The sequence below is a fragment of the Bombina bombina genome, chromosome 3 (genome assembly GCF_027579735.1).
Source record: "Bombina bombina isolate aBomBom1 chromosome 3, aBomBom1.pri, whole genome shotgun sequence".
In the NCBI taxonomy this organism is placed as follows: domain Eukaryota; kingdom Metazoa; phylum Chordata; class Amphibia; order Anura; family Bombinatoridae; genus Bombina; species Bombina bombina.
In genome coordinates this window covers 69295524-69319142 of record NC_069501.1, presented here as the reverse complement: position 1 = coordinate 69319142, position 23619 = coordinate 69295524, and the positions used below count along the sequence as shown (strand labels likewise).

Sequence of the window (23619 nt, the reverse complement as noted above, 5' to 3'; positions counted from 1 at the left end):
CTGTATGTATTGTGGAGGGATTGATCACACTGTAAAGGACTGCTCTCAATTACAGCGTAGGAAGGGTAAGATGAACACTACAAATATATGTCTATCTGCTAAACAAACACAGTCTAATCATTGCTCCCTTCCTATCTTATTACAGTGGGATCAGCAAAGACTCAACTCACAAGCAATCCTTGACTCTGGAGCGAGCCATAATTATATAGATCACCAATTCACTACTGTAAATAAAATTCCACTTGTTAAGAAATTGGTGCCTAGTGTACTTCGATTTATTGATGGTAATGAAATAACTTCAGGACCCATCTTATACCATACCATACCATTAAGGCTCACCACAAATGACCAACACACAGAGTATCTTACTTTTGATGTTATACCCTCACCTCTATATCCCATTATACTTGGTATCACTTGGTTTAAACAACACGATCCCACTATACAATGGTCAACTTCACAAGTTCTCTTTAATTCTCCATATTGTAAAGATTTGTGTCTCCATCAGGAACAAATTTTACTAGATGTTCCATTACAAATCCCCAAGGAATACATTACATTCGCTGATGTCTTTGATAAAAAAGAATCAGAGAATCTACCACCTCATAGGGTTTATGACTGCCCTATTGATCTCCTGCCAGGTGTTGATATACCTTACGGCCATATATTTCCCCTCTCAGAACCTGAGTTACAACACCTTAAAACTTATTTGGCTGATAACTTAAAGAAAGGCTTTATACGTCCTTCCACCTCCCCAGCTGGGGCTGGTATATTTTTTGTTAAAAATAAAGATCAGTCCCTAAGACCCATTATTGATTACAGAGAACTAAACAAGCGTACAATAAAAAACCGCTATCCTTTGCCTTTAATTCCCCAACTCCTTGATAGATTACAAGATGCTACTATATACACTAAATTGGATCTCAGAGGGGCTTACAACTTAGTACGTATCAAGGAGGGTCATGAATGGCTTACAGCATTCCGTACACGTTACGGCTTATTTGAATATACTGTGATGCCATTTGGCCTCTGTAATGCCCCGGCTACTTTTCAATACTTTATAAATGACATTTTTAAGGATTTTTTGGATTTATTTATGGTGATATATTTGGATGATATACTCATATTCTCTACCTCACGTACAGAACACATCAAACATGTTACCCTAGTATTAACACGGTTGAGAGAAAATTCTCTATATGTCAAACTAGAAAAATGCTTATTTCACTCCAAAGAAATAAAATTTCTAGGTTATATTGTATCACCCCAAGGTATCCAGATGGATAATGATAAGATATCGGTAATCCAAAATTGGCCTTCCCCAAAAAGTAAAAAGGATATACAAAGGTTCATGGGTTTCGCCAATTTCTACAGGAAGTTTATTAAAAATTTCGCTGATTTGACAAGACCATTAACTAACTTGACCAAATCTGATACACACTTTCGATGGAACGATGATTTAGAACAAATTTTCAACTTTTTAAAAAAGGCTTTCACTACGGCCCCTATCCTCCAATTCCCTAATTCTAAGTTACAGTATATCCTGGAAGTGGATGCATCTAATTATGCTTTGGGAGCAATCCTCTCCCAGAGGTTGACTCCTAAGGACCCTCTACACCCTGTCGCCTTCTATTCACGAATACTTAATTCAGCTGAAATCAACTACCCAATTGGGGATAAAGAACTGTTAGCAATCAAGACTTCATTAGAACAATGGAGACACCTTCTGGAAGGGACCAGTCTTCCAATCTTGATCTACACGGATCACAAAAATCTAGAATACTTACAATCTAATAGGACTCTTAGTGCACGGCAGGTCCGTTGGAACCTATTCTTGGCTAGGTTTAATTATCTTATCACCTACCGTCCTGCAAACAAGAACAAGAAGGCTGATGCCCTCTCAAGACACTTGGTGGACCAAGTTCCGCATCCAAACCTCTCACCCTTAATTCCTCTAGACAGGTTCTTAGCTTTAACTGTAGAACAAAACAATCAGTTCAAATCGGCACAACAGGCTGACTCAAATAAACCATTACAGGTCTTGGATTTACACACGGATGGGTTGTATTATCACCAACAACAAATCTATGTACCCAACAGTCTCAGACCAACAGTCTTAAAAACTTTACATGACTCCCCATCTGCTGGACATATGGGCATAAAGAAAACTCAAGAATTAGTCTCCAGATACTTTTGGTGGCCAACTTACCTCTCCGATATCACGGATTACGTTAAGACCTGTATGATCTGCGAAACTACTAAAAAAGGGAGGACTCCCCCGTACGGAAAATTGATCCCCTTACCGACTCCTGACCATCCTTGGAGAGACATAGCTATCGACTATATAGTCGACCTGCCTATCTCAGAAAGGAATAACACCATATTAGTAGTCGTGGACCTATTTAGTAAAATGGCACATTTTGTGCCCTACCATAAACTCCCAACTTCTTCTGAAACCATTTCCTTAATGATCCACCATGTGTTCAAGTATCACGGACTCCCGAATAGTATCACCTCAGATAGGGGTACTCAATTTACCAGCCACTTCTGGAAACAACTTTGTCACTCACTAGGTATTTCTAGACGTCTCAGTACCTCTTTCCATCCACAAACTAATGGCCAGACTGAAAGAACAAACCAGTGCATTGAACAATACTTAAGATGTTTCATCTCAGCTAAACAAGAGAACTGGACCCAACTTCTGCCATACGCAGAATTCGCCTTCAACAATTCCATTCATTCCTCTACTAACTCCACACCGTTTTTCATTAATTATGGTTTCCATCCCTCTTTTGAATGGGATTCTATGGTCGGCAACACTTGTCCTGTTGTGAATGACCTCATCAACACTATTAGTGAATCCTTTTCATTAACTGCTGAAAATATTCGCATCGCCAAGGATCGGTATAAATTTCATTTTGACAAGAAAAGGATTCCCTCGCCTAAATATGCTGTAGGTGACTACGTTTGGTTATCGACACGTAATCTACATTTACCCCTTCCTTCCAGGAAACTGTCTTCCAGCTTTATTGGACCATTCCCCATCGTAAAGATTGTGAATATGAATGCTGTCACCCTCGCTTTACCAGCAAATCTGAAATCCCATCCTACCTTTCATGTGTCTCTCCTCAAGCCTTATAGACAGCTTCGTCACCATGATCCTTCTATTCCTATACTTCCTCATCTGCAGGATGCCACCCTGGAGTATGAGGTACAAGATGTGTTGGACTCCCGACGCTTTCGAGGGCAGCTTCAGTATCTGGTTCATTGGAAGGGCTATCCTGATTCTGAGGACTCCTGGGAACCGGCTTCTAATCTATCTGCCCCCCGATTGGTGGCCAGGTTCCATGAACGTTGTCCTGATCGCCCTGGACCCGATCCCCGGAGTTGATCCTTGGGGGGGGGGTCCTGTCATGACTGCCTAAGTTCTTTGCTTTATCCTTTTGTATAGCTGTGTCTTTTCACACTTACATAATCTCCTCCCCATCAAGCTGTTTAAATTTCCCTCCTACTCATACCAAATTGCTTGATTGTTGAATCCAGCTTCTCACCCTCTCTCCTTTACAGGGGTGAGATTACCTTCCACAGGCTGACAATATTTATTGTCAGCCTGTGGAAGGTAATCTCACCCCTGTAAAGGAGAGAGGGTGAGAAGCTGGATTCAACAATCAAGCAATTTGGTATGAGTAGGAGGGAAATTTAAACAGCTTGATGGGGAGGAGATTATGTAAGTGTGAAAAGACACAGCTATACAAAAGGATAAAGCAAAGAACTTAGGCAGTCATGACAGTTCCAGTTCCGGAACAGGGGATGGGGTTTTATTCAAATCTCTTCATTGTACAAAAGAAGGAGAATTCCTTCAGACCAGTTCTGGATCTAAAATTATTGAATCGTTATATAAGGATACCAACGTTCAAGATGGTAACTGTAAGGACTATATTGCCTTTTGTTCAGCAAGGGAATTATATGTCCACAATAGATTTACAGGATGCATATCTGCATATTCCGATTCATCCAGATCATTATCAGTTCCTGAGATTCTCTTTTCTAGACAAGCATTACCAGTTTGTGGCTCTACCATTTGGCCTTGCTACAGCTCCAAGAATTTTCACAAAGATTCTCGGTGCCCTTCTGTCTGTAATCAGAGAACAGGGTATTGTGGTATTTCCTTATTTGGACGATATCTTGGTACTTGCTCAGTCTTTACATTTAGCAGAGTCTCATACGAATCGACTTGTGTTGTTTCTTCAAGATCATGGTTGGAGGATCAATTTACCAAAAAGTTCTTTGATTCCTCAAACAAGGGTAACCTTTCTGGGTTTCCAGATAGATTCAGTGTCCATGACCCTGTCTTTAACAGACAAGAGACGTCTAAAATTGATTACAGCTTGTCGAAACCTTCAGTCTCAATCATTCCCTTCGGTAGCCTTATGCATGGAAATTCTAGGTCTTATGACTGCTGCATCGGACGCGATCCCCTTTGCTCGTTTTCACATGCGACCTCTTCAGCTCTGTATGCTGAACCAATGGTGCAGGGATTACACGAAGATATATCAATTAATATCTTTAAAACCGATTGTTCGGCACTCTCTAACGTGGTGGACAGATCACCTTCGTTTAATTCAGGGGGCTTCTTTTGTTCTTCCGACCTGGACTGTAATTTCAACAGATGCAAGTCTCACAGGTTGGGGAGCTGTGTGGGGATCTCTAACGACACAAGGAGTTTGGGAATCTCAGGAGGTGAGATTACCGATCAATATCTTGGAACTCCGTGCAGTTTTCAGAGCTCTTCAGTTTTGGCCTCTTCTGAAGAGAGAATCGTTCATTTGTTTTCAGACAGACAATGTCACAACTGTGGCATACATCAATCATCAAGGAGGGACTCACAGTCCTCTGGCTATGAAAGAAGTATCTCGAATTTTGGTTTGGGCGGAATCCAGCTCCTGTCTAATCTCTGCGGTTCATATCCCAGGTGTAGACAATTGGGAAGCGGATTATCTCAGTCGCCAAACGTTGCATCCGGGCGAATGGTCTCTTCACCCAGAGGTATTTCTTCAGATTGTTCAAATGTGGGGGCTCCCAGAGATAGATCTGATGGCCTCTCATCTAAACAAGAAACTTCCCAGGTATCTGTCCAGATCCCGGGATCCTCAGGCGGAGGCAGTGGATGCATTATCACTTCCTTGGAAGTATCATCCTGCCTATATCTTTCCGCCTCTAGTTCTTCTTCCAAGAGTAATCTCCAAGATTCTGAGGGAATGCTCGTTTGTTCTGCTAATAGCTCCGGCATGGCCTCACAGGTTTTGGTATGCGGATCTTGTCCGGATGGCATCTTGCCAACCATGGACTCTTCCGTTAAGACCAGACCTTCTGTCACAAGGTCCTTTTTTCCATCCGGATCTGAAATCCTTAAATTTAAAGGTATGGAGATTGAACGCTTGATTCTTGGTCAAAGAGGTTTTCTCTGACTCCGTGATTAATACTATGTTACAGGCTCGTAAATCTGTATCTCGAGAGATATATTATAGAGTCTGGAAGACTTATATTTCTTGGTGTCTTTCTCATCATTTTTCCTGGCATTCTTTTAGAATACCGAGAATTTTACAGTTTCTTCAGGATGGTTTAGATAAGGGTTTGTCCACAAGTTCTTTGAAAGGACAAATCTCCGCTCTTTCTGTTCTTTTTCACAGAAAGATTGCTATTCTTCCTGATATTCATTGTTTTGTACAAGCTTTGGTTCGTATAAAACCTGTCATTAAGTCAATTTCTCCTCCTTGGAGTTTGAATTTGGTTCTGGGAGCTCTTCAAGCTCCTCCGTTTGAACCTATGCATTCATTGGACATTAAATTACTTTCTTGGAAAGTTTTGTTCCTTTTGGCCATCTCTTCTGCTAGAAGAGTTTCTGAATTATCTGCTCTTTCTTGTGAGTCTCCTTTTCTGATTTTTCATCAGGATAAGGCAGTGTTGCGAACTTCTTTTGAATTTTTACCTAAAGTTGTGAATTCCAACAACATTAGTAGAAGAAATTGTGGTTCCTTCATTATGTCCTAATCCTAAGAATTCTAAGGAGAAATCGTTGCATTCTTTGGATGTTGTTAGAGCTTTGAAATATTATGTTGAAGCTACGAAATCTTTCCGTAAGACTTCTAGTCTATTTGTTATCTTTTCCGGTTCTAGGAAAGGCCAGAAAGCTTCTGCCATTTCTTTGGCATCTTGGTTGAAATCTTTAATTCATCTTGCCTATGTTGAGTCGGGTAAAATTCCGCCTCAGAGAATTACAGCTCATTCTACTAGGTCAGTATCTACTTCCTGGGCGTTTAGGAATGAAGCTTCGGTTGACCAGATCTGCAAAGCAGCAACTTGGTCCTCTTTGCATACTTTTACTAAATTCTACCATTTTGATGTATTTTCTTCTTCTGAAGCAGTTTTTGGTAGAAAAGTTCTTCAGGCAGCGGTTTCAGTTTGAATCTTCTGCTTATGTTTTTTGTTAAACTTTATTTTGGGTGTGGATTATTTCAGCAGGAATTGGCTGTCTTTATTTTATCCCTCCCTCTCTAGTGACTCTTGTGTGGAAAGATCCACATCTTGGGTAGTCATTATCCCATACGTCACTAGCTCATGGACTCTTGTTAATTACATGAAAGAAAACATAATTTATGTAAGAACTTACCTGATAAATTAATTTCTTTCATATTAACAAGAGTCCATGAGGCCCACCCTTTTTTGTGGTGGTTATGATTTTTTTGTATAAAGCACAATTATTCCAATTCCTTATTTTATATGCTTCGCACTTTTTTTCTTATCACCCCACTTCTTGGCTATTCGTTAAACTGATTTGTGGGTGTGGTGAGGGGTGTATTTATAGGCATTTTAAGGTTTGGGAAACTTTGCCCCTCCTGGTAGGAATGTATATCCCATACGTCACTAGCTCATGGACTCTTGTTAATATGAAAGAAATGAATTTATCAGGTAAGTTCTTACATAAATTATGTTTTTTCCATCAGGATCTCAAATCATTAAATTTGAAGGTATGGAAATTGAACGCTTAGTTCTAAGTCATAGAGGTTTCTCTGACTCAGTGATTAATACTATGTTACAAGCTCGTAAATCTGTTTCTAGAAAGATTTATTATAGACTTTGGAAGACTTACATTTCATGGTGTTCTTCTCATAAATTCTCCTGGCATTCTTTTAGAATTCCTAGAATTTTACAGTTCCTTCAGGATGGTTTGGATAAGGGTTTGTCTGCAAGTTCCTTGAAAGGACAAATCTCCGCTCTTTCTGTTTTATTTCACAGAAAGATTGCTATACTTCCTGATATTCACTGTTTTGTATAGGCTTTAGTTCGTATCAAGCCTGTCATTAAATCAATTTCTCCTCCTTGGAGTCTTAATTTGGTTCTGAAGGCTTTACAGGCTCCTCCATTTGAGCCTATGCATTCTTTGGACATTAAACTACTTTCCTGAATAGTGTTGTTCCTTTTGGCTATCTCTTCTGCTAGAAGAGTTTCTGAGCTATCTGCTCTTTCTTGTGAGTCTCCTTTTCTGATTTTTTATCAGGATAAGGCAGTTTTGCGGACTTCTTTTCAATTTTTACCTAAGGTTGTGAATTCTAACATTAGTAGAGAAATTGTTGTCCCTTCTTTATGTCCTAATCCTAAGAATTCTTTGGAGAGATCCTTACATTCTTTGGATGTGGTAAGAGCTTTGAAATATTATGTGGAAGCTACTAAAGATTTCAGAAAGACTTCCAGTCTATTTGTTTTATTTTCTGGTCCTAGGAAAGGTCAGAAGGCTTCTGCTATTTCCTTGGCTTCGTGGTTGAAACTTTTGATTCATCAAGCTTATTTGGAGTCGGGTCAGGCCCTGCCTCAGAGAATTACAGCTCATTCTACTAGATCAGTCTCCACTTCGTGGGCTTTTAAGAATGAAGCTTCAGTTGATCAGATTTGCAAAGCGGCGACTTGGTCCTCTTTGCATACATTTACTAAATTCTACTGTTTTGATGTATTTGCTTCTTCGGAAGCAGTTTTTGGTAGAAAAGTTCTTCAGGCAGCTGTTTCAGTTTGATTCTTCTGCTTTTGATTTAAGTTTTTTTCTTTCAAAAATGAAAATAAACTTATTTTTTTGGGTTGTGGATTAATTTTTTCAGCGAAATATGGCTGTTTTATTTTTATTCCCTCCCTCTCTAGTGACTCTTGAGTGGAAGACTCCACATCTTGGGTATTGATATCCCATATGTCACTAGATCATGGACTCTTGCCAATTACATGAAAGAATACATAATTTATGTAAGAACTTACCTGATAAATTCATTTCTTTCATATTGGCAAGAGTCCATGAGGCCCACCCTTTTTATGGTGGTTATGATTTTTTGTATAAAGCACAATTATTTCCAAATTTCCTTTGTTGATGCTTTCTACTCCTTTCTTTATCCCCCCACTGCTTGGCTATTCGTTAAACTGAATTGTGGGTGTGGTGAGGGGTGTATTTATAGGCATTTTGAGGTTTGGAAAACTTTGCCCCTCCTGGTAGGATTGTATATCACATATGTCACTAGCTCATGGACTCTTGCCAATTTGAAAGAAATGAATTTATCAGGTAAGTTCTTACATAAATTATGTTTTTTCCCTGCTCTATTTATATAGCTCTTAAAATTGTTTTTTATTTCACTTAGGGCTCGTTTCCATTGAGCCGTTAAAAATGAAGCCGTAAGCTACTGAAGTTGCCGGCAGCTAAAAGTAATTTACGACTCCATTTAAGTACCAGGTTCCCATAATTTTTTTGTGTAGTTGTAAGTTAGCGTTGTGTAAATGTTTCCATCCAATGCCGGATTTCTGGAAAATTAATTACTTACTATGGTAACTTGACGTTACACTATGATGGGACTCGATCACATATACAGCGCCGCATGTAAGTGTGGCGCGTATATTTTATCTGTCGCTTGCTATTATGTTAAAAGCAAACACCTAACGCATACGCAATTTCTACCTCTCAACTGCCATCCCCCACCGCAATAACTAATAAATGTTTTAACCCCTAATCCGCCAACCCCCATAACTCAAAGTATTTATTAAAGTTATTAACACCTAAATCTCCATTCCCCCACATCACAATTAATAATAAATGTATTAACCTATAAACCGCCATCCCCCCACATCTCAACTAACAATAACATGTATTAACCACTAAACCACCATCCCCCTACATCGCAACTAACAATAATATGTATTAACCTCTAAAGCGCCATCCTCCCACATCGCAACTAATAATAAAATGTATTAACCACTAAACCATCATCCCCCACACCCCAAAGTACCTATTTAACTTATTAACCCCTAAACCGCCATCCATCTACAACACAATAATCTAATCACTAAGCCCCCTAACCTAACACCCCTAAATTAACCCCATTACATAAAATAAAAAAGACTATTAAACTAATAAACTAATAAAAATCCTAATCTAAAATTTAAAAAAAATCCTAAAATGACATAAAAAATAAAACCTAACATTTAATTTAAATACAAAATCTAAGATTCCGTAAAAAAAAAAAATCGACCACAAAAAATAAAAAAATCTAAGATTCCGTAAAAAAAATAAACTAAATTATCAAAAACAAAAAAAATAAAACCTAATTTAATACCCCTATAAAAACAAAAAAGCAACCCCAAAATAAAAACACCCCCTAATCTAACAATAAACTACCAATAGCCCTTAAAATGGCCTTTTATAGGACATTGCCCTGAAGCAATCAGCTCTTTTACTTAATAAAAAAATATAAATTAACCCCTAACAGTAAAACTGTGTTGTTTTTTTTAGATTAGGGAATTTTTAATGGGCAGCAAAATAGCTGATTGCCCATACAAATGCCCCTTTAGGTAGATTCGATTTTTATAGAGTTACAGTTGTATGCAAAAGTTTAGGCACCCCTGACAATTTCCATGATTTTCATATATAAATAATTGGGTGTTTGGATCAGAAATTTCATTTTGACCTATCAAATAACTAAAGGACACAGTAATATTTCAATAGTGAAATGAGGTTTATTGGATTAACAAAAAATGTGCAATATGCATCAAAACGAAATTAGACAGGTGCATACATTTGGGCACCCTTGTCATTTTGTTGATTTGAATAACTGTAACTACCTAGTACTGATTAATTGGAACACACAATTGGTTTGGTGAGCCCATTAAGCCTTGAACTTCATAGACAGGTGCATCCAATCATGAGAGAAGGTATTTAAGTTGGCCAATTGCAAATTGTTGGTCTCCTCTTAAGAGTGGCAACATGGGGGCCTCAAAACAACTCTCAAATTACCTGAAAACAAAGATTGTTCAACATTATGATTTAGGGGAAGGCTACAAAAAGCTATAGCTGAGATTTAAGCTGTCAGCGTCCACTGTGAGGAACATAGTGAGGAAAGACCACAGGCACAGCTCACGTTAAGGCCAGAAGTAAAATATTGGAGAGGCAAAGGATGGTGAGAACGGTCAAAATCAGCCCACAGACCACCTCCAAAGACCTACAACATCATCTTGCTGTAGATGGTGTCACTGTGCATCGTTCAACAATTCAGCGTATGGGAGAGTGATGCGGAAGAAGCCTTTTTTGCACACACACCATAAACAGAGTCGCTTGAGGTATGCAAACACACATTTGGACAAGCCAGCTTCATTTTGGAAGAAGGTGCTATGGACTGATGAAACAAAGATTGAGTTATTTGGTCATAACAAGGGGCGTTATGCATGGCTGCAAAAGAACACAGCGTTCCAAGACAAACACTTGTTAGCCACAGTAAAATTTGGTGGATGTTCCATCATGCTGTGGGGCTGTGTTGTCAGTGCCGGTACTGGGAATCTTGTTAAAGTTGAGGGTTGCATGGATTCCGCTTAATATCAGCAGATACTTGAGAATAATGTTGAGGAATCAGTCACAAAGTTGAAGTTACGCCGGAGCTGAATATTTCAACAAGACAAAGACCCAAAACACTACTCAAAATCTACTCTGGCATTTATGCAGAGGAACAAGTACAATGTTCTGGAATGGCCATCCCAGTCCCCAGACCTGAATATCATTGAAAATCTGTGGGGTGATTTGAAGCGGGCTGTCCATGCTCAGCAACCATCAAACTGAAGATGTTTTGCAAGGAGGAATGGTCCAAAATACCTTCATCCAGAATCCAGACACTCATTACAGCCTATAGGAAGATTCTAGAGGCTGTTATTTCTACTAAAGGAGGCCCTACTAAATATTGATGCAATATTTCTGTTGAGCTACCCAAATTTATCCACCTGTCTAATTTCGTTTTGATGCATATTGAACATTTTCTGTTAATCCAATAAACCTCATTTCACTACTGAAATATTACTGTGTTCTAATTTTTATTTCAAGGAAGTGTATACTGCATACTCATCAGGAACTGACAACTGGCAGAGCTTAGCATTCACAAGTATGTGTTATTAAATAACTAAATGTATAAAGAAATGTAAAATGTTTATAATACATAAGCAACAATTAAAAAAAAGGTAATCTATATTTTCTGTAGTTACAGACTATGTATGACATTGTAGGCAATAAGCTCTTCCAGTTATAATGATGATGCCTAACTACATAGCCTCTGTGTATGAACTAGCACATGCGGTAACGTAAGTTACTAGCTCTTGCATATTAAGGTGCTGGCGGAGTGTTATGTTCATTATAATATCTACAATGAATGGCAAGGAGCTGTGAAGAAGGCGTGTTGAATTATTTTCTTCGCTCTACCCTCCTCTAAGGGCGGATCGGTATGGCATTGGACACACTTTATAAGGTAAAGTTTAAAAAAACTATTTCATGTTATTGGGCTCAATTTTTACGATATGTACATTTCTTTCTTTAAATATTATGTGGAAGCCACAAAAGATTTCAGACTTTCTTCTCTTTTTGTTCATTGTCCCTGCCTTGCAAAAGTCAGAAAGCTACGGCTGTTTCTTCAGCAGCTTGGCTTAAAGCTTAAAAAATCAGAAAAGGCTCACTGGGTTGTGGGGAAATGTCCCCTGAGCGCATTACTGCTCACTCCAATAAAGCAGTTGCTACTTCTTGGGCCTTTCGTAATGAGGCCTCTATTTGTCAGATTTGTAAGGCAGCTAGTTGGTCTTCTTTGTGCACTTTCTCTAAGTTTTATTATTTTGATGTGTTCACCTCTTCTGTGGCCTTCCCTGTTTGGTCCCCCTCTAATCACGGTAGTCTTGGGGATTCTACAGCTTAGGTATTTATTCCCACGTCTGATGGCTCATGGACTCTCACCATCTGATAAAAGAAAACAAAATGTATGCCTACCTGATAAATTCATTTATTTCATGATGGGGAGAGTCCATGAGTCCTGTCCTTTCTCTTTGTTCAGGTGGCGGCTGTACTTTGCCCTGCTTCATCTTTCATGCTTTTCTTTTTTCCTCTTCTACTTGGCTACAGTATATGTATGACTGAGGATCATGGGAAGTGGGAGGGATGTAAAGCTCTGGTGTGCTGAGGTGTCTTTTGCTCCTCCTAGTGGTCAGGAGGGGAATATTCTTACACTTGACTACTCTTGGACTCTCACCATCATGAAAGGAATGAATGTATCATGCAAGCATACATTTTGTTTTTTGAACTGACAAGACAAATGATCTAAAGCTTATAAGCATTACTATGCTAAAGCACAGGTGTCTCTTGGAACCGCTACAAGGACATGACGTTTCCACACTATTGCCAACATTGCACAAACTACTGAAATATGAGGCAGTTTGTTGTGTAACAAAATAAATTATTTTTATATTTTTTAAATCATTAGGTGTATTTCATTGAACAAAATACTTCTTAATGTATGCTATAGAAAATATTAAAGGGACATAAAAGTAAAATGTTATGCTACAGATAAAGCAGTGTTTGTGTATATGCATATATGTGTGTGTGTGTATATATACACTCACAGGCCACTTTACTAGGTACGCATACAAAGAGAGAAGCGCTCTACCAGGAACGAACAGCAGCTCAGTGGCTTGTTCTATGGCGATTTACCACCCGGAGGCAGCCTCTTTAGACCAGTGTGCTTTTCACAGAAGAAAACTTTCCTGAAATATATCAGTCTGATCCTGCCAAGTAAGGTCAGTCCAGCCCCGAAATACCAGGCAATTCTCCTCTGAACAAGGAACATGACAACCCCAGACGATCGTTTCGGCCTCCTATGGGCCTCGCCAGTGAGGTGCAGCCACATTCCTCTAAGCACACTGGGCAAGGAGTCCACGTCTGGTTTCCCCCATAACCGATAGGGAGACTTCCCCAGGGTCATAATAATTTGCATACAAAGAGAGAAGCGCTCTACCAGGAACGAACAGCAGCTCAGTGGCTTGTTCTATGGCGATTTACCACCCGGAAGCAGCCTCTTTTAGACCAGTGTGCTTTTCACAGAAGAAAACTTTACTAGGTACACCTGTTCAATTGCTTGTTAACACAAATTGCTAATCAGCCAATCACATGGCAGTAACTTAATGCATTTAGGCGTCTAGACGTGGTGAAGACAACTTGCTAAAGTTCAAACCGAGCATCAGAATGGGGAAGGAAGGGGATTTAAGTGACTTTGAACATGGCATGGTTGTTGGTGCCAGATGGCCAGGTCTGAGTATTTAAAAAAACTGCTGATCTACTGGGATCACACATCTCTAGGGTTTACAGAGAATGGTCTTAAAAAGAGAAAATATCCAGTGAGCGGCAGTTGTGTGGACGAAAATGCCTTGTTGATGTCAGAGAAGAATGGGCAGACTGGTTTGAAATGATAGAAAGGCAACAGTAATTTAAATAACCACACGTTACAACCAAGGTATGCGGAACACCATCTCTGAACGCACAACACGTTGATGCGTCAAACTTTGAAGCAGATGGGCTACAGCAACAGAAGACCACACCGGTTGCTACTCCTGTCAGCTAAGAACAAGAAAATGAGGCTACAATTCGCACAAAATTAGACAATAGAAGATTGGAAAAAAAGTTGGTCTGATGAGTTTCGATTTCAGCTGAGAAATTCAGATGGTAGGGTCAGAATTTGGCGTAAACAACATGAAAGCATGGATACATCCTGCCTTGTATTAACGGTTCAGGTTCTGGTGGTGGTGGTAGTGGTGGTGTAATGGTGTGGGGGATATTTTCTTGGCACACTTTGGGCCCCTTAGTACCAATTGAACATCGCTTAAACGCCACGGCCTACCTGAGTATTGTTGCTTACCATGTCCATCCCTTTATGACTACAGTGTACCCATCTTCGTATGGCTACTTCCAGCAGGATAATGCACCATGTCACAAAGCTCAAATAATCTCAAACTGATTTCTCGAACATGACAATGAGTTCGCTGTACTCCAATAGGCTCCACAGTCACCAGATCTCAATCCAATAGAGCACCTTTGGGATGTGGTGGAACGGGATATTCTCCCTTTAAGCTATCATATATAACAGTTTTCAGAGTATAGCAATATAGAAAGACAACCTAGTTCACATTTACCTGATACACAGTATCGTTTCCTTTGCCCTTTCTGCGTTGCTGAGGCTGAAAAAAAGTAAGAAAAATACTTTCATCATTGAGTTGTAATTAGATCATTTAATTTACACTTTACTATTTCCAAAATGCTGTAGTCTCAGGGGCTTCGTTTACAAATAGATTGTACTAACTAATGAGAGTTCACATACGTCATGAAATTGTCAGCTACTGTTTTGCTTGTCTTACCGGTGACCTTGGTTAATATGGCTGTTACTAGTCATGGTAGTTAACTAGTCTCTTCCAAGGCAAAAAGTTCTTTATTTAATTATTTACTTGTCACTTTCCTTTTGTATTATTTTAGAGTCTTCTCCTCCCTAGATAGTTGGATACTGCAATAAACAAATTCCTACTGTTTCCATGTCACTGAGATATAAAGAGCTTTCTCATAGATTTCTTCTATTGCTTTGTTTCCTAGTACAGAAAAGCTATCAGACATTATCAAAATAAATACACAACCCCCAAGGGCTGAATCAGACGATGTTTAAGGCTGTGTGAGGAGCGTATAATACATTGTGCTAAAGGTATTCTGTAGAATATGTAGCTTCCTATGATTCTAATGAAACTGGTGACCTTGAGAGAAACACTGACTCAAGGTCACTCAGTGTCTTTGCAGATAACTGTCCTTCCATTGAGTTTAAGATTAAACTTATTATAGTATAGTAATCAGTGTTCCCTCTTAGACCAGTTTTGTGAATGGCCCAGCAGTGAAACAGTTAAGAGAACTATACTTTGCAGTCTGCGTTGTGCAGGGTGTGGTTCCCTAATTAACTATTTCACTGCTGTGCTGTTTACAAAACTTGCCTTAGAGGGAACCCTGATGTAATCATTTAACATAAAAGTCGTGAAACCATGCATGTCTTTATTTTATTTTTTAGAATAATATGGTTCTACTTTTACATATTTTTTTCAAGAGCATCATCTTAAAGGGACATTAAAGTCAATATTAAACTTTCATAGTTCTGATAAAACATACAGTAGAGTTCTACAGAGTTCTGATATCATTTTTAAAGATCTTTCTATTATCAATTTACTTTGTTCTCTTGGTATCTGTTGTTGAAAACGATACCTAGATATGCTCAGGAGCAGCAGTGCACTTATGTGAGTTTGCTGCTGATTGGTGGCTACTATATGTGTTCAGCTAGCTCCCAGTAATGCATTGATGCTCTGGAGCTAACTTTGAATATGTATTGAACACTTTTGTAACTGTTAAAGAGCCATTCTAGTATTTTGTTAGTGTGTAATTGTATTACTAGTGACCCTGCAACTCTATATGTGTAACCCCTGCAAAGGGTTAACACATAGTTAAATTACCACTTGGAAGTTGTAGAGAACCGCTGTTCCCGATCAGAAACTCAACCAGCAGCAGTAGGGACATGACTGGGTCAGCAACAGTTTCCGTTCTGGACCAGAAGTTCTAATGAATTAGAATCGTTCTCTTTATTTTATTTTTTTATACAAGAATGTTCCTTTAAAAACATAGTTATATGCGAGCAACAGTGCCATAATAAAACATTTTCTTTTTGCACTTTTATATTCCTTAAGGATAACCAAGCAGAATAAAGACTTTCTATGTGGAACCTTTCTGTCCCCACCCACTGGCTATCTGGTCCTGCCCTCTGATCACCCTTCTCCACCCCTTGAAAGCCTGACGCCACCAATAGAACACCTTGTCCAGTGCATTCCTATAAACCAAGATACACTTTTCTAGAAAGTATTCAAAGAATTTTTATTCCATTTATTTTTAAAAGCTACATTTTTAAAAAAAAAATGTTTTTACATTTTCAAATAAAGTACAACAGGGATCTGAAGTATCAGGTGCAGATCATCCAACACTACAGTTTTTAGAACATTATATGAACCAGCCTGACATAAACTAAATGCAAATATCTTTACAACTTCAAAAAGGAATACAGCAAATAATCTAATGAGCATAGCTGTACCAGAGTTCATATATTATCTAATCTTATTCTTCCCAATTAAAGATTGCCCTTCTGTACAGCTAAAGGCTGCTGTTTGAACCTTATTGTGAGCCGAAACACCAAAAACTAAGGGCAATAAGTACAGTGGAAAGAAAAAAGTATAGAACTAATGGAATTAGTTGGTTTTCTGCATGAATTGGTCATAAAATGTCATCTTATCTTCATCAAAGTCATAAGTATAGACAAACACAATGTGCCTAAGCTAACAACACACAGTTATAAAAGTAACGGCTAGATTAAGAGTGTTGCAGTACGGCTTTTAACGCTGAAAAAATGGCAATTCCAGCGTAATGGCCAGGAAAGTCGTGTCGGTATAGTTGTAACGCAAGAATTTTTAGCCTGTAACGCAATGTCCATTCCGCACTCACTAAACCGCCAGCCCCCCCACATCGCAAAACACTAAATTAAACTATTAACCCCTAAACCTAACACCCCCCTAACTTAAAATTAAAAGTACAATATAACTCTTAAAATAAATAAAAACTTACATGTGAAATAAATATAAACCTAACATTAAACTATAAGTTAACCTAAAATTACTATTCTAATAAAATAAAAAAATACTACCAAAAAAATCTAAATTACAAATGTAAAAAAACCTAACGCTAGGAAAAAAATAAAAAAAATCTAAAATTACAAAAAATAATAAACATTAAATTGCGAAAAAAAACAAAATACTAAGCTTACAAAAGATAATAAATTATCAAAAATGAAAAACAATTACACCTTATCTAATAGCCCTATAAAAATAAAAAAGCCCACCTAAAATAAAAACACCCCCTAGCCTACAATAAACTACCAATAGCCCTTAAATGGCCTTTTGTATGGCATTGCCCTAAAGAAATTAGCTTTTTTACCTGTAAAAAAATACAAAATCCCCCCAAAAATGGAAAAAAACTAACACTAACCCCATAATATCTACTCATGGTTCCTGGTGGCGAGAAGTCTTCATCCAGGTGGCAATATCTTCATCCATCCCGGGGACGTCTTCTAGCTTCATCACGGTGGCGCGGAGCCATCCTAGAAGCCGATACCATACTGCGCAAAGCGTCCTCTTCATACGGTCACCGCCGTACACTGAAGTTGAATGCAAGGTAGCCGTTTCAAAATGGTGTACCTTGCAGTCCTATTGGCTGATTTGATTCTTCAAATTAAAATTAGCCAATAGGATGAGAGCTTCTGAAATCCTATTGGCTGTTCAAAACAGCCAATAGAATGAGAGCTACTGAAATCCTAGAAGATATCACCGCCTGGATGAAGAGTTCTCGCCCCTGGATGGAGATGGATGTCCGGACTTCAGGAACCGTGAGTAGACTTTATGGGGTTAGTGTTAGGGATTTTTTTTTGGGTGGGTTGTTTTTTTAGATTAGGGCTTTGGGCTTTTGGAAAAGAGCTAAAAGCCCTTTTAAGGGCAGTGAAAAAGAGCTGAATGCCCATGCATTTTAATTTTAAGTTAGGGGTGGTGTTAGGTTTAAGGGTTAATAGTTTAATTTAGTGTTTTGCGATGTGGAGGGGGGCTGGCAGTTTAGGGGTTAATAGGTTTATTTAGTAGCAGTGATGTGGGGGGGGGGGGCGGATTAGGGGTGTTTAGACTTGGGGTTTATGTTAGGGTGTTAGGTTTAAACGTAACTTTTTTTTCCCCCATAGACATCAATGGGGTTGCGTTATGGAGATTTTTCATTCCGCACTTCAGGTGTTAGTTTTTTCTCTAACACTCTCTCCCCATTGATGTCTATGGGGAAAAGTGTGCACAAGCACGTCAAAGCAGCCCTTGGCTTTTGTGCAGTATGGAGCGTAACGCCACCATATCGCACGCACAAGGAGGCTTTTCAGTAACTCCTAATGGCAGCGCTATGGAGAGTGAAATAACGCAACTTTTTTGCGTTAGTTTCGCACCCTGTTTAGCGCAAAACTCGTAATCTAGGTGTCAGTGAACTCTTGGATTTAATAACTAGTTGATCCTCCTTTGGCAGCAATAGCCTCAACTATGGGTTTCCGGTAGCTGTGGATTAATCTTGCACAACATTCAGGTGGAATTTTTTGGACCACTCTTCATTACAGAACTGCTTTAGCTCAGCCATATCCTTAGGATATCCGGTGTGAACAGCTCTCTTGAGGTCATTCCACAGCATCTCTATGGGGTTAAGGTCTGGGCTCTGACTAGGCCTCTCCAAAAAGGCAGATTTACTCTTTTGAAGCCATTCTGTAGTGGTTTTACTTTGCTGTTTAGGATTATTTTCCTGTTGCATCACATAAACTTTTGAATTTATTTTTCCCTCCATGATGGCAAGTGGTCCAGGCCCAGAAGCAGCAAAGCAGCCCCAAAGCATGATGCTCCCTCCACCGTACTTAACCGCTGAGATAATGTTTTCATGTTGGTATGCGGTAACTTTTTTACGCCATACATAGTGCTGCTGCGTGTTCTTCCCAAACAACTCAACCTTAGTTTCATCAGTCCAAAACATATTTTCCCAGTAGTATTGTGGAGTGGCAAGGTGGTCTTTGGCAAACTTCAGGTGCTCAACAATGTTTTTTGGTAAAACAGCAGCTTTCTTTCTTTGTGTCCTGCCATGGACACTATTCCTGTTCAATGTTTTTCGTATAGTTGACTCATGAACAGAGATGTTAACCAGTTCCATTGATTTCTTCCAGTTTTTAGCTGTCACTATAGGGTTCTTTGTTACCTTTAGAATTGTGCGGTGTGCATTTTGAGTCATATTAGCTGAGCAAACACTTCTAGGGAGAGTAGCCACAGTAATAAATCATCTCCATTAATAGACAATTTGCCTAAGAGTGGACAGATGAATATCTAAGCTCTTTGAGATAACTTTGTAAGCTTTTACAGCTTTATGCAATTCAACAATTCTTGATTGCAGGTCTTCTGAGAGCTCTTTTTTGCAAGGCATGGTTCACATCAACAGTGGCATTTTGTGAATAGCAAACTCAAAATGCTCGAGTGCTTTTTTATAAGTCAAAGTAGGTCTAACCCACACCTCCAATCTCGTTTCATTAATTTGACACCAGGTTTGCCAATTTCCAAATCCTAATTAGCTTTTGCTGAAGTCATTAGCCTAGGGTTTCACATACTTTTAATTGCCACTGTATATAAGGTCACTTTTAGGACCCAATAAAAAAGGCTATTTTTGGAACAAGAGACCACTTTCGGGTCTAATATTATTATCAGACATGAGATTTTAGATTTTTTTTCGGACTGACCATAGTGAATTCAGTAAGTATTGCGGAATAAGCAGCACTGAGAGATTTTAGAATAAATTGACTCTTAAAACTCAAATCCCAAAATAAGAAGTGGATGGGTATATCAGCAGCCATCCAATAAACACTGATATATTTTAGCCATAAAGGTTAATAAAAATAGTCTACTATAAATATACAGCAAGGGATCTTATGGCTTGTGAAGGCTTATAACATACATTTTTAACCAACTTGATTATATATAAAATAATTCAACTCAAACTGGAGGACAAATTGGCTAGAACTAAACTCCCTGAGTTATAATATCTCACAAATTTTAATAGTGGTAAGAAAATTGTCACGGTATGGCAAGGGGGCATATCAGTAGCATATAAAAAAATTCTCTTACCTAAAATCCATCTGTAAAATATGTAGGAGAATATGTTTATTTATATTAAACAACATACTGTAGCTCCCACGACATGCAACTGGGCAAACAAAATAATAATCAGCTAGTGTCTTTTGTACTCTATAGGGACTGTAGATTTGCATAAAATGATACCAGTAAGGTAAACTGACTTATTTTGATAATGGGGAATCATCATAAAATAACTTATGAAGTCTGAAAGACTTAACTAAGAGTGAAATCACAAGGTCACTGTTTTACAGATAACTGTGGGCACATTAAGTTTGGATTGCAGAGAATACATTAGCTTTAGAGTTACTGGACCCATGACTTAAGGTGTCGTATGCCATCCTGGTAATGCTACAAAGGCTTCTCCAACTCTTCGGACAAACCCATATTGAACTATCTATATAACGTAGCATTATTCCATTTAAGGTGTACTGGCATAAAAATTTTGAGATTCCATCCTCTCATGGGCTGTTGCTTAGGGAGTGTACACAAAATATATTTAGTAGAAACACCTTGAAGGATGTCATCATATAGACCTCCATGACTTCTTCAAAGTAGCCAGATTGAGTAGAATAACATCTTTCAATAAATCTTGAGTCCATGGTAATGGATCTTGCACCAAAAAAGGCTAAAAGAATCTTAAATCTGGCACAGTGATAAATTATACATTTTCAAAGCATGCAAATCTTGCAGGATTTATTGCTAATTATGTGCTGGCACTTACAGTTTAGGAACTGCAGCATTAGAACTTCATGACTCTACAAAAAGAGGAGGGATTCTTTTAAAGTGCCTAAGATGTTGATACTTCTCACCAGAACTGAGGGATCTGGTGCTGTACCTAAATCAACAGTAATGGACAATTTGTTACCTAGTTTATAATTTCCTCTTATTTCTAAAGCAACCAGTAGTAAGTTGAAATTCCAAGTGCTCAGCATAAGAAAAATGGACAGTTACTGCATTGCACACTACAAACTTTTCCGTTGATCCCACGCGGCATGAAGGGCATTGAAGATTGTGTGCTTGAAAAATGCCTGTGATTTTTTTCTTCTTTCAAATAGTTTGCAAGTATAATGTACCAGTAATGTGCTCTTCAGTCCATAATACTGATGCCACTGATAGATGTGCACTAGTTTGTCCTTATACCAAACTCCTAATTTACCTTATTGCACACTGTAAAATATTAACAAAAATCAGTAAACAAAACACTGCACTTCTGGTGACAATATCACTAAAGAAATTGATCCACCTACAACATTGTAACAATCGGGAAATTATCAATGTGATCCCAAATTGTTTAAAGCGGCAACCTGAGGTACCAGGTGCTAAAAAAAAAAAAAAAAAAAGACAACAGAATGTGGCCTGTGGCAAACTGGACTCATAAAAAGTATCATCTAGACCAAGCTTGTGATGATATTAGGATAGAGTTTAAGCTAGTATTACATTTAACTCTTTAGCTGAGAGAAGGTAGCAACGTATAGTGAATCCGTTTCTTGTGACATCTTTTTGTATATGAATGAAGGATATTGCTAGTAAGTACAATGTTTAATGCTTATTGTAATATTACAAGTTATAAACAATTTTCTCTTTTTCATGCATTCTCTTTGCAGGTTCTGTACATTTCTCTCCATCTCTTAATGTATTGCATTTTATTTGTGTGCAGCAAATACTTCATGATTATTATTAATTTACCACTATTATTGACAACATCATTGCAAAATTTGATTTGTGATATTACAATAAAGCATTACAAATATTACTACAACATTATGTTTATTTTTTCAAATTGGCAATGATTGTGTGTAATTAGTAGAGATTTATTTATTTGTATTCACTATAAAGTAGTAGCAACATTAATAATTACTACCAATAATTATTATTTAATCATGAGAAACCCCAGAGGAAATATTTTACAGAGACCAAGTACACTATATGACAGTTTTTAAAGCTCTGCATTAGAAGTTACCGATCTGCAAAGAATTGCATTCTGCACAGTAAAACAGATCAAGCAGAAGATGGATGCGATTTACAGACTGGAAAGATGAACAGCATCCAAGTACTGGTGAAAGCAGTGAGATTTATTGATCCAACATTTCTGACCAACCCACATATAAAGCCTGAAATCAGTAGACCATATGTGTTTTGTTTTATATCTTTTTTTTTATATATAATTAAAGGTGCTTTGAATTAGGAAATAATGATGATATGACCCTTAATAAAAGAAAATCTATGTATGTATAAAATATAATGAGCAATCAAATATTAGATGATAGAAAAATTGACACTTTTTTAGTCTATTTTCTAAGCAAGGTGAGGTGAAAAAAACGTGTTTCTAAAGGTTGTGGTTATTGTATATGCAAATAAGATGTATTTGCATCTAAAGGATAAATTGTTTCTAACAAACCAGGGCTAAGTGATTCTGTAAAGCTTTTTACGGCATATTGCTAAATGGCATGCACCGAAATTTGCGTTTTACTTGGAAGTTCAAGTACTTAAAGGGACACTGTCACCCAATATTAAAAAGCAGCATCTAAAAATGCTGATTTATTTTTTTTATCATAAAAATATGAAGTAAAAGCTTTTTTTTTCTTTTTATTAACATTAAACTGAAACTAATACAGCTGTATCAGCTGTGCACTTCCTACAATTGCAATTTGGCTGAGAGCCACTTCCTGCTAATGTTCATTGGCTGATAGATACTTCCTGCTAATGTTCATTGGCTGATAGGTACTTCCTGCTAATGTTCATTGGCTGATAGGTAGTACCTGCTCACTGGGCGTTAGTTGGTGATTTTTATAAGCAAAAGGCATTAGCAGGAAGCGTATAACAGATACTGGTATATTAGTTGAAATTTAAAGAGCTTTTCATATTTTTAGGCAACAAAGTACAGTCTTCCTTTCACTATTATAATGCAAAGCACCCTGTTTAGGATATGTCCAATGGGGAGCCTTTTGCTGTCTTTGGGCCTCTTATTAGACTGTGACATGTAATGCATTGTTTAATTAAGTAGAAGAAAATACAGTAATATGTGCAATTTTTTATTTTAGTTTTCAGACAAATACAATAATGATTTGCCAGAATACCATTTTGAATCTGTGAACTAGAATTGAATATGCAATAAAAGTTGGTTGTAAATGAGAAAATGAAAACATATTATGTTAATATACATCTCTTATTAAAGTGTTCTTATTTGAGCTATTCTGTATCTTCTCTACTGGATCCAAGATGGCAGCTTTTGTGGGAGGGGGGGGGGATATATATATATACTATTCATTTTAGTAGAATAAATAAATGTCAAATGTGGTAACCAATAGGAACTTGAATTACTAATATTGATCTAAAGGTTTTTACAGAATTTGTATCCGTGTGACTTTTGTGACTGCAGTGGTATAAATAAAAAAAGTTGGCTGCAGTGTGTACATCACTCATTGTTGACCATTTAAAGTTGATATATAAGAGTAACCCAGGTATAGGGTACAGTCACCG

At 37.9% G+C, this 23619-nt stretch overlaps 1 protein-coding gene across 2 annotated transcripts in view; it reads right to left on the bottom strand.

Moving 5' to 3' along the window:
* CD247 (CD247 molecule) overlaps positions 1-23619 on the bottom strand; it is a 341193-nt gene that overhangs the window by 30605 nt on the left and 286969 nt on the right. For both annotated transcript variants that reach the window (XM_053705859.1, XM_053705860.1), the window contains exon 7: positions 14515-14559. In XM_053705859.1, the coding sequence (XP_053561834.1) occupies positions 14515-14559 (45 nt within the window). The remainder of the gene's footprint in view (positions 1-14514; positions 14560-23619) is intronic.